Below are 12394 nucleotides of genomic sequence, written 5' to 3' on the forward strand. Positions count from 1 at the left end.
CAGTCACCAAGTACCAAGCCAATACCAGGCAATGACAGACCCTGTCTCCAAAGCGGGGGGGGGGGGGGGGGGGGGGGAAGCCCAGGGTGGACAAGAACTTGAGGAGAAATGACAACTAAAGTTGTGAGTTGTGTCCATATACACACACGTGTTCTAATATGTGAGCACACTAATACACACACACACACATATTCACTTACACATACAAACCCAAAAATAAAATACATAAAGAAGCATAAGAGCAGTATGGGGACAAGGAGAGAGCGGACTGATTCCTAAATGCCATACAGTGAGCAGACTTTACGGGTGTTTAAGGGTTTTGTGCTCATTCTGGAGACCTAAGTGGTGAGAAGATTTGAATGTTACAAGTGTGGCCTGGCCAACACACTCCCAGTAGCACTTACAAACAGAGAAGGCTTGTTAATGACAATAGAGAAACCCAGCCTGCCTGTAGTTAAAGCAAATTCCCATTGTGGAAAGTCAAAGTCGCAGTGGTGGTGCACGCCTTTAATCCCAGCACTTGGGAGGCAGAGGCAGGTGGATTTCTGAGTTCGAGGCCAGCCTGGTCTACAGAGTGAGTTCTAGGACAGCCAGGGCTACACAGAGAAACCCTATCTGGAAAAAACAAAACAAAAAAAAAAACAAAAAAAAAAACAAAAAAAAAGAAAGAAAGAAGAAAAAAGAAGTCAAAGTCAGTGTTTTTATCTATTTTTGGTGATTAGAAAAAAATGATGAGTTAGTTGCATTGCAACTCAGACATGAGCAAACACAATTGTCAGCGCCAACCCTGCACCTCATCCCTCAATCTTCCCCACTCAGAGGGATTGAATACTTATACTGTCTATATTTGGAAAAGACCAAGGGGGAAGAGATAAGAAAGAAAGATTAAAAAATAAAATAAAATAAAATAAAATAAAATAAAATAAAATAAAAACCAGCATGCCTCTGTCCTCAAAGAACTTGTACTTTCTGTCTAAGCCTCTTTGGCTAACAACGGATTTCTGCCTGCCTGTAAACCAAGCCATTGTTCCTTTCTAGAGCCCAATGTTTCATCAAGTGATGCCACGAACATCGAATGTAGCATCCAGAGAGATGGAGATGGCTATATAGTTAACGGCAAGAAGTGGTGGAGCAGCGGTGAGTGCTCTCTGTGGGTCTGTCACCCCATAGCTAGGGCTGTGCCGGGGTTCCCACTCACTGCTGTGTGGAGATGCTCTCTGTGGGTCTGTCACCCCATAGCTAGGGCGGTGCCAGGGTTCCCACTCACTGCTGCATGAGCACAGCTGCAAAGTCTGCTTCTGAGACATTATCAAACTTAGAAACAGTACCAAGAGAAAAGGAAACTTGCTAAGTTGTGGGGTCTGGGGTGTCTGGTCATGGTAGATCACAAGCTTAGCATGTGTTTTGGGTTCAGTCTTAAGTATCAGCGACAATGGTATGTGTGGTACTTATTTTATTGCCTAAATACATGTTTAAGTGAAAAATAAGCTTTATACATAGGATAGTATATTTGCTCACCAGTACTTAGTAACGAGCCAACAAACATGGGCAAGTTCTTTAGGAACTTATAAAATTAGACTGTAGACAACAATGATTTTTCAAGGCCGGTTTCCAGAATATGCATGATGAACCCAGCATGTATTTGGATAATTTTCTTTGGTGACATCATGGAAGCAAATTGCATGCATAGGAACTCACCAGGATGTGTGAACATCTTTATGGGTTTGGCCTTTTTCTTTAATTGCTATTCTTTATTGTGTATTATGTAATAAAATCACTCATAAATTAAGAAGCAAACAAAAAATAAAAAGTAAGTTTTGGTGCAATTATTTAAGCATTGGAACTTTGCAAAAAAAAAACTTATTAAAATTTAAATAATTATAAATAATTATAACTATCTCTTAGCATAAGTTTCTTTATTAATTGGTTTTAGTTTGGCAAACTCACAATATGATGTTTCTTTCTTTGAACTTTTTATTTTGAAGTTGTTTACTCACAGGAAGTTACAAAGATAGTACAGCATGGTCCTGGGTGCTCATTACCCAGTGTTTTATATTACATAATTACAGTTGCTATCAGATTTGAATAACCACCACCCGCAGTGAAGATGCAAAACACTCCCCCCCCCACACACACACACAGGAAGATTTCCTTTTTTATAGTACAATGTTTTCTCCTGCCGAGCTGTTTTCCTGTCATTAGCTTTAGTTTCCACACTTTGCCCACTTGTTTACTCTCTGGCGTCTATCTTCCTTACCCAGCCCCCACTTCTTACTCCCTCTTTGTTACACATTGCAGCAGTGTTTGGTGTTTGATGGTTGAGTCTCAGTGTAGCACAAATATTTTATTTGAGGAAGAAACATCACTCCTATGTGCGTGCGTGCGTGCATGCATGCGTGCGTGCCTGCGTATCCAAGCAAAAAGCAGAGACAGAGAACAGTTTTATATTTAAATGGTAAAAGAACTGGTTGGCTCTGTAGGACCCTCAGAATCAAAAGGAATTTCCTCCACGTTCCGTCTCTGTCTTCTCCAGGATCCATATTTCTTGGCCACTTTCATGATATAGTTTTTGAAAGAGGCTCCCATGAAGACATACAGGATGGGGTTGAGGCAGCTGTGGAAGAGTGCGATGCTTTCCGTGACTTGGATGGCGACGTCCATGCGCTTGCTCATGTCGCAGTTAGTGATCAGCAGGTAGATGGCATCTATGGCATGACAGAACTTGACAACGTTATAGGGCAGTTGGGTGACAATGAAAACAACAACCACCGTGAGCAGAACCCTGAGGGGTCGAGACTTTTTAACGTTGGGCATCTTGATGAGCGCCCTGGCAGTAATGGCATAGCACACGCTCATGATGAGAAAGGGAACCACGAAGCCAATGCAGATTTCCAGCATCTGAATGGATGCTTTCAGGGATGTTCCTAGGTGGTGGGGAAAGACGGGAGTGCACCTAGCACTCTGATTCACTGTATAAAAAACCAGCTGAGGTATGCTTAGCAAGATGGCCGCCATCCACACACAGCAACAGATGATCCAGCAGGGTCTCCCTGCTCCTGATTGGCTGGGGGCCTTCGTGATTGCCCAGTATCTATCAATACTGATACAAGCCAGGAACTGCATCCCAGAGACAAAGTTTACCGTGTACAGGGCTGAGGTTACTTTGCACATCATTTTGCCTAGAATCCACCCATGAACTGCATTAACTGCCCAGAAAGGCAGTGTGACCAGAAGCAACAAGTCTGCTACAGCCAGGTTCAGAATGTACACATCGGTCTTGGTCCTCTGTTTCTTGTAATAGGCGTAAATGGCCACAACTATAGAGTTCCCTGCAAGCCCAATGACAAAGGCTACCGCGAAGAAGGCAGGCAGGAAGACTTTTGCGAACTGCCTGACCTCTTCTTTTATGCAGATCACTTCGTACTGGCTGTAGTCATGAGTGTAGTTCATCTCGTTTTCCTCATAATAGTATTCCACTGACTGGTTCTGCTCCAGAGCCATGGCACCAAGCTGGATGACAAGAAGAACACAAAACGCTCACTTCAGCATTGTGTAAAAGGAAGCAGCTTTTGCCCAGCACATGGCGTGTGTTTTCTCTAAAGAACAGATTGTGGGTGTCATACATGTGAGCCTAACTCTCACTGTGGAAACTTCGGTGGGAACCACCTGGAGTCAGTTCTCCTGTCCTTTGCTCTCACATGTAGGAAGTGGCATTGGTTCATGGTCAACAGACAGTATCCCAGCCCTTAGTCACTATATCCTAGGTAAACTTGAAGACTTGTAAGTAATATGAGTGGCTGTGTGTCTTTGTATGTGTGTGGTCTGCATGCATGTGTGTGTGTTCATGTGTGTGGATATGAGTGCATATGTGTGTGCATGTATCTAAAGGTTGAAGTTGATGTTAGGAGTCCTCATTTATTGAGGTAAAGTCTCTTAGTTGAACCCAGAGTTCACCTGCAGGGCTATTCTGACTAGCCAGCTTGCTGCAGACATCTGTTCTCCACCTTGTAAGTGTTGGAGCTGTGGGTGGGCTGCAGTAGCACCCCTCCTTTACACACATACTGGGGACCCAAATGCCAGTCCTCACACTTGTACAGCAAACACTTTAACCGTGGAGCCATCTTACGCACTCAGGTTTATAATACAAAATTTAATCAGAGAACAGAAGATATGTTGCAATTTTATAAATGTAACTTAAGTCTTGTAGAGTATATCTACGATAAATTAAAATAAGTTGTTTTACTTGAAAAAGAAATGTTTTATTTTTTATTCTAACTCTAGTTACTTATAATTTTAATTTAAATAAATTAAAATTTTTTAATAATTTTTTTAATAACTGGCACAGAGTCACTGGTTGACTTTGCCAGCCTGCCTCCTAATCCTGACTCTACTTGTGTCCCCTGGTCCCTCTAAACTGAAAACTGGCACCATCTTTAACTCTTCATTTATCTAGATCCTTGTGTTCTAGTTAGTCTGTAAGATCATTGGCAATCCTCCTGCCTTAGCCTCCTCAGTGCTGGAATTACATGTGTGAGCCACCACACCTGGTTTGGATATTCAGATTTTACCTTGGGCACACATTTGGATGCATGTGTGCAGACACACACACACACACACACACACATATCTCACTTAATGCTGCTGTCTTCCTATCTGGAATCTGACTGTTGTTTGTCCTTCTTACCAACTGTTTGTCCAAAACATTCTTCTTACTGCCAATTGGTATTGTGCCTCTAATTTGCCAATCCACCACCAGCTCTCTTAGCTCCTTGCCTGGAAGGCACTTCACTTTCCTGACAAGGATGTCCCTCAAGATCCTTGGAATGGTATCCAAGGCTTCCTCCTGCCACCACCCCCTCCCCGTGCTCCACACAGTAGACAGTAATGCGCTGAGTTGCCAGCTGTTGCTGACACTCTGCCGTGATATGACATGCCTCTCCATTGTTCTCACTATCCCTTTACCCAGCACTATTTTCTGCCCTCCCATTAAGAGTAAGTTAGCTTGGATTTTTTTCTCCCCAGAAGACTGTCAATCAAAGATTTGACTCCATTCTGTGGAGCAAATGTATTTCCCAGCTCTAAGTTCTCTGGCGTCTGACAGTCTGATTTCTGGTTGTGGTGGAAGCTTCATTAGCATACCGGGTACATTCTAACTGTTCACTAAATGTTTGTCAGGCTCGGAAGGTTTCGCCACCACATATAAAGCTGTTATTGCAGAATGGATGGATGATATGTTTCCTATCTCACACTCAGGAATCACGCGCTGACTAATAACACTGCAATGTAAAGAAAAGCTTGCACAGAATTCACAAGTCTAATATAAATATTATAATAATTTTTCATATTTTTATTATAGTTTTTCTCTTTTAGCTTCTTTATCTTGGGTTGGCTATTTTTATCCCTCAAAGAATTTTGGATCTTACAGAATCAATCATGAAAACAGTATTTTCAAAACAGTACAGGAAAGAACATTCAGTTTCAAAAAAAAAAAAAAAGTCTTTAACTTGCTAACTCTTCTTTGAATGAGTAAAGCACATAGTCAAGCACCTTCCCTTGGGGAAGGTGCTCGCTCGAGGGGTTTTCTTTATTATGCAGAAACTGAGCACCAACAGTCCTCAGGACTATTCCATAATTAAAGGTGTCTCAAAAGCTCCATCAAGGAAGACTTCTGCAGCCTCCACAGTTTATGCATTAATTATTAACACAATATAAGCTTTGTTCTTTCCTGTTATCCAGAAATCTTGGACTTTGCGATGAAGCGCAATGGAGACAAATAGAATATAAGGCTGAGTACTTGAGAGTGAGGATGACTTTCTAACAGTAGAAGAGTTAGAGTAGGCAGAGATTGCAGACAGCATCCTGCAGACATGTAGGAAGACTTCTAAACACTTTTAAAAATCATTTTAAGAACAACAAAAAATCTTTATTTTAAAGAGCAGAAAGCAGTGATCTGGTAAACCCTGTCTGCTCCCTGACAACATTGCACAAATCAGCAATGGTATTGAAAATAGCATTGTCTTCTTGGTATACTCTTGTAGGATGTTCTTAATAGCTTTTTGTGGTACATGTAAATATTTAAACTCTCCTGCACCAAGTCCCCCATCCTCCACTAAGATAAAAATACAAAAATATTTGGCCTTAAAAAAATTCAGAAATTCATATTCAGGTCAGAAGGAGTGGAGAAAAAAAAGAAGAAGAAGGAACCAACCTGTTTAAGCTGTTTAAGGAGAGGTGCTGTCTGGAGCGCAGAGGAAATCAGAGGATCTCTCTGACTCAGGCAACTCTTGTTTTCGATTTTACACCCCGCCTTTATCTTGGATCCAAGAGGGCTTTCCTGAAACTTAATCCCTGGAGCACTTGATTAAGTACAATGTAAAACCTTCCTGTGGCGGCCATCCAAATTCCTGTATGTCCTGGGATACAGATGGAAGGAGTTCCAGTTTGGCTCCCAAACTGCAGGATCCTCCGTTTCCACTCAGCAGAGGGAACAAGAGAGTGTCTGTGACTCACCAACCCCTGGTGCCAAGACAGACACTGAGCATCCAGTGCCACAGGCCCTGCCCGGGGGTGGGGCACGGTGGCAGGGAGGGAGGAGAAGCTCCAGAAGTACTTGACCAAGTTATTTTGTGTAAGAGAGAAAACTAAAATGATTTTAACCCATAAAGTTATCCTTTAGAAAAACCAGATCAGGCAGTTACAGCAGGACTTACTGTTTCCATTCAACACGATTTCAATTTCCTATTTTACTGGAGCAGAGCCCTGGCTCACTGCAGGATTCTCTCTGTCGTCCAAAGTGTGTGTTTCTCAAGACACTTGTTTTATTAGAACCTTTTCCTCAAGGGCCAGATACAAACCTTCAAAGTCCCTTGTGTGGAGAGGCTGTTTTTCCAGGCTGTCAAACAAATGCATCTTAGAGAAGAAAGTCGGTTTCACTTAGTCTGGGTCCTCAGGCCTCACCTCACATTTGCATACCATTGCCCCATTTTCTCATGCAAAGCTGGCCTTAGTGTCCACCTGCAGAAGTTATTTTAGACCCAAGCCTTTTCTTTTCCCTCAATGATTGTTACAGCCTCCATGTTGATTCATGCAAAAGAAACTCATTAGTATATGCCTTCATCTTTATTTCCCCCCAGGATATGACTGGGAGTCAAGGTAGCCTCAGCCTGTGTAGCCACCTCTCTTTGAGGAAGCATCATCCCGGTGCAGCAGCTAAAACAGCTTAGCTCTGCCACCACCACAGTCAGTGTTAAGCATCAACGTGAAGTCACGAAAGAGAAGTTACTAACAGAAGCACATAATCTGTGCTTCTGAGCAGGGGCTAACCATTTGTTTTCTTTGTTAACGACTGTAGGTGTTTTGCCTGCCTGTGTGTCTCTGTATCACATGCCTGCAGTCAGATCTGCTGAAACTGGAGCCACACTTGTGAGCTGGCATATGCAGGCTGGGAATTGACCTGAGTCCTCTCAAGGAGCAGCCAGTGTTCCCAACTGCTGTGCCACCCCCCCTCCCCCCCAGGCCCAAGCTAGTACAGTTTTACTAGGGAGATACAAGCACATCCATGAATAGGTAAAGACAATGTAGGGTTAGGAGTAGTTTAGCTGGTAGAGTGCAGGCCTAGCCTGGGTTCAGTTCTTAGTCCCCTATAAGCAAGGCATACTGACTCATACCTGGAATCCCAGCACTTGAGTTTGAGGCCAGACTGGCCTGGGCTCTGAGAGACCTGGTCTCAAAAGAGAGAGGAAAGGAAGGGAAGGAGAGAGGAAAGGAGAAAAATATATGAGATACACACAGTTACACACACAGATACACAGATACACAGATACACAGATACACAGATACACAGATACACAGATACACAGATACACACACACACACACACAGAGTGGACTTATACTCAGCCATAAACCAGAAGATGTATCATTTTTAGGGAACTGGAAAGAATTATGACTATTTCAAGCAAAATTAGCAAGACCAAAAAAAAAAAAAAACAAAAACAAAAAAACCCTATATTCTAGTATATAGAGACTCTGAAGGTCATTGGGGGATATCTGAGAAGATGAAGGGAACCAGTGGGAAAGGAGAACAGGAAAGGAAAATGGGAGTGGGGGATAAACATGGTTAAAACACATGATTATACAGGACCATCTGCCCAGGGAATAGTGCTGCCCACAGTGGGCTAGACCTTCCTGTGTCCATTAACAATCGAGACAGTCTCCCACAGATATGGCCATCGGCATATTTCAATCTGATCTGGGAAATCCTTCCTTCTCAGATCACTCTATGCTGTGTCAAGGTGACAGTTGAAGCTAACTAGGCTACTTCCAAAGTACCTCACATCCCACTCTTAGTACTTCATGATATTTTTCTGTCTTCCACAGCTGTCTTGTACTCAGTATATTTTAAGCATGATAGTAACTTACTCATGATGCCAGCCTGTCGGATAATGAACTCACGGGGCAGTGAATCAGTCAGTTTGAGCAACGTCCTCCCTTTTGATACCCGGGCTGAAGTTCTTACTTACATATTCGATGACTTTTTTTCTGTTTCATCTTGCTATCTCTGACACATTTCTGGTATCCCATGATGCTGCCTGTTAGGCAGTCTTAATATTAATCTTGCGTGTGCTTGAATATGTCTCCTAATCCTTGTTTACCCTACGCTAAGGAACTGCATTTTCTTATAACCTGGATCCCTGTCTTGTGAACCAGTTGTAAGTCTATAATAATCTTTACAGCTTTTGATTTAAAAAAAAATCATTATCTTCAAACTTAAGCCCTCAGGACATAAAGGATATCTGGATTGAGCCGGTGCTTCTGGCATGATGCTCTGAGTTCCACCTATGTATGAATCATGGTGAATAGACCCCTGGCTCTGCTGAGCTTTTATTTCTTCAGATACAACTAGGAGACTTGGTGGTAACGGGAAACGTCAACGAGATATGAAAAGTAGCTGGGTGTGGTACCTCAGGTTTGTAACCCCAGTAATCTGGATGCTGAGGCGAGGAGAGTCTACCACTGATCCAGGCTGCACAGTGACAGCCTGACTCAAACCAACGCCAATTAAATAATGACCAAATAAGGAAGCAGGAAAGAGTAGTGGCATGAAGTGAGAGGATAGAGAAGAGCATTCCCACTGTGAGCATCTTCAGAGCCCTGACAGTCCTCTGTTGGCTCCTACCCTTTAATCCCTCTTTCCTTTCTTCTCAGAGTCCTTGTGAGTCTCATTTTTTCAAATGGTTTGTAAAAACTATTTCCTGTCTTAACATAGCAATGTCCCTTGGTCCCCAAACTGCCTCTCTCTGTATCCACTTCCTGGCTCTCTGCTGGTGGCATTGTTTTGCCTGGCAATGGATGTTTAACTGAGCTGCACGAAATGCCATCATTACTTAGATAAACTTCCAACTTCTTGTTTAGTGTCCATATTACATGTTGAATTTATATGAATTTAATATGAAATAATTTTAATTTTTTGATATTTACCTTTATTTTGTAATGTAAAATAACTTTATATTGACAAAAAATTTATATTTTCCTATTACTTTCATTTATAGTTTCCTTTGTTGGGCTTTTTGTTTATTTGTTTCTTTCTCACTGCTTGCTTGCTTTCTTTCTTTCTTTCTTTCTTTCTTTCTTTCTTTCTTTCTTTAGAGGCAGAGGCTTCATGTAGCCCAGGCTGGCCTAGAACTTGGTATATAGTCAAGGATGAAATTGAACTCAGTATTTTTCTGCCTCTATAACCCAAGTACTGGAATTACAGGTATATATCAGCACACCCAATCTCATTTATAGTTTTAAATTTCAAAATTCCAATCCAAAGATCTATAAATATTTTTTTCACAGTTTGTAGGTTCTTTAGTTTTTGAAAACGTCAACTCTAATCTATTTGGAATTAATTTTGATCCATTTACACCAGATTATAACACTTACTAAATAATCATTATTTAAATATTGACTTTTTAAAAGATAGTTCATTGTGTGTCAAGGTTTGCTTTCCCTAATAAAAATGGCATGAGCTCTGAGAAAACACATTGGGTAAATTTTTCCCCTTAATCATTGGATGGGATGTTTCTTAAATCATAATGTTTTTATCCTGATTTGAATATTAGAGCTGAAGCCAAATTAAATTTAAGTATTTCTGCTTCAGAAAGTCTATGTTGTTAGAAGAAATGGCCTCCAGACCTCCCAGTGGCTGGCTGAGCTCTGTGTGTGGTGCCATGTGTTCACATACATTCACTAATGCTGTGTGTGGTGCCACGTGTTCACACACATTCACTAATGCTCTGTGTGGTGCCACGTGTTCACACACATTCACTAATGCTCTGTGTGGTACCATGTGTTCACATACATTCACTAATGCTCTGTGTGGTGCCATGTGTTCACATACATTCACTAATGCTCTGTGTGGTGCCATGTGTTCACACATTGCTCAGATCACATACATAAAGGTCACGATAATGCTAGTTATCACCTTTCTTTCTGTAAAAAACTGACCTTTGATTGATAACCATGTGAAATTAAGAAACTGAGAGGTTAAGCTATGAGCAAACCTCAGGGGACTAGAATTTGTAGTCTGACTGCATGCTGGCACTTGAACAGCCTTTCAGTGCAAGTCTGTGTTGAAAACAAACAGCCTTATCTGGGGCATCTGTTCTCATTTGAAAGGCCTGCGACCCACAGACATGCTGCCATGTTCCCTTGGCTCTGCATTCCCTACAGCTTGTCTCATTTTGACATTATGTATCCTGTTCAATGACTAAAATGACATAAAGAGGGGTTCTCTTCTCTAGAAGGGTCATCCTTCTGCTGCCCCTGCCAAAATCTGCCTGGAGCTTGGGGAAACTGGTGTATTTATGAGGGTTTGCATCTCATTTTTCTGAATCAGGGAGGTTAATTACAAAATATTTTCATTTTTATCGATTGTATATTTATCTTGACTTTCTCTACTTAATGATCAGCAAAAGAGGCAAGTTAGCTGTTTTGTTTTGTATTTTAGAATCCAAGTTATTCTCCTCATGTTAATGGATAAGGCACAAGTAAAGAATTATTTGCCTGATGTTTTTCTCCAGAACTCATCTGCACTCTATTGAGGGCTTATATGACAAAGTGCTTAAGTCTTTTCCACTCTGAAAGTCATGGTATTGGGAAACATGGCCGGGGGAAGGGTGGGAGGGGAGGGTGTACACTTGAAATAGTAAATAGGGGGCGGTGAGCCGAGCTCCAGCAGTGGTGGGGAGGGGAAGATGGTGCCTGGTTGTTTTGCTTACAAGGGTGGCCTTGAACTTCCAACCCTCCTGTCTCCACCTCCTAAGTGCTATGACTACAGGTCTGTACTACCACTCCCAGTTTTATTTTCCTTACTTTATGCAGTGTTGGAGTTGAACCTAGAGCTTCATGCATGATAGACTACCACTGTGTCCCCTGAGCCACATCTCCAGTCCAGGTTGAACTTCTGAAGTCCGTTTCTGATAAGACTTGTAATGAAAAGGAACCCTAAATCGTGTCAGTATGCCCTGATCTGACTTGAGCTGAATGTTCACCAAGGAGGTGGTATGTTGTATGGGGCACGTAGAATCAACCTTACAGTTTATGGGCCTCTAGCTACTGGCTCTACTAGAAAAATATTATTGAAGAATTCAAAGTGAGCCATTATATTAAAGCATTTTACTCTATAATCTCTAAGAGTGGAAGCATGACTTCATGCGGGTTGGAAAGATTGCTCAGTGTTTAAGAACCCAAACTGCTTCTCCAGAAGTAGCACCTGCACAGGACAGCTTCCAACCACCTGTTTCAGGGAAGCTGACTCCTCTAGACTCTGTGGGCACCTGCACTGCACTCTCTGCCCACTTCCTCGAGACAGTGGGAAGGAAGCAAGAAAGGGGAGAGGGGATTTTTTTTAAAGGCATAACTTTATTCATTCACATGATTACAGAGTCTGGGCAAATAAAGGGAGAAAAATCTCCCGACTGAGTATTTTCAGATAAGGAATTCTAGCTATGGTCCATAATGATGGAGAGAGGTTGCCATTTAAAACAAAGTCCAGAAATACTAAAGCTCCTGTTTCCTGTTGGTTTTGCTGGTCAGCCATCTGTCACTAAGATAAGGCCTGAGCTAATTAGTGCAGAAGGGAGGTTTCTTTCTGCTCTTGGCCTTAGAGACTCCAATCCATGACCACATGGCCCTATTGCTCTGGACCCTGGAACAGATGCTGAATGGCAATGGGAGGGGTACAGAGGTGGAGAGGAGCCGAGAGGTAGCAGAGTAAAGCACTTAGCTCGTGGCTTAGCTTGTAGCCGTGGAGGCAAACAGGGAAGGAGATAGGTCTAGGGTCCCGTGGTGCCCTTTCCCACATGACTTAATGACTGACACTAAACTCTTCCTCCCAATGGTTCGATTGC

General features: G+C 42.2%; 2 protein-coding genes across 2 annotated transcripts in view; one reads left to right on the plus strand and one right to left on the minus strand.

The window, feature by feature from the left end:
* Acad11 (acyl-CoA dehydrogenase family member 11) overlaps positions 1–12394 on the plus strand; it is a 60886-nt gene that overhangs the window by 29878 nt on the left and 18614 nt on the right. Inside the window, exon 13 of the mRNA XM_034484343.2 lies at positions 1039–1137. Coding sequence (XP_034340234.1) covers positions 1039–1137 — 99 coding nt within the window. The remainder of the gene's footprint in view (positions 1–1038; positions 1138–12394) is intronic.
* Ackr4 (atypical chemokine receptor 4) lies at positions 1900–6979 on the minus strand. Its single transcript, XM_034484346.2, has 2 exons — positions 6209–6979; positions 1900–3510 (listed from the first exon to the last, which is right to left on the minus strand). The coding sequence occupies exon 2, from the start codon at positions 3499–3501 to the stop codon at positions 2449–2451; it is 1053 nt and encodes a 350-aa protein (XP_034340237.1). The 5' UTR covers positions 3502–3510; positions 6209–6979; the 3' UTR covers positions 1900–2448.

The sequence above is a fragment of the Arvicanthis niloticus genome, chromosome 21, assembly GCF_011762505.2.
Source record: "Arvicanthis niloticus isolate mArvNil1 chromosome 21, mArvNil1.pat.X, whole genome shotgun sequence".
In the NCBI taxonomy this organism is placed as follows: Eukaryota; Metazoa; Chordata; class Mammalia; order Rodentia; family Muridae; genus Arvicanthis; species Arvicanthis niloticus.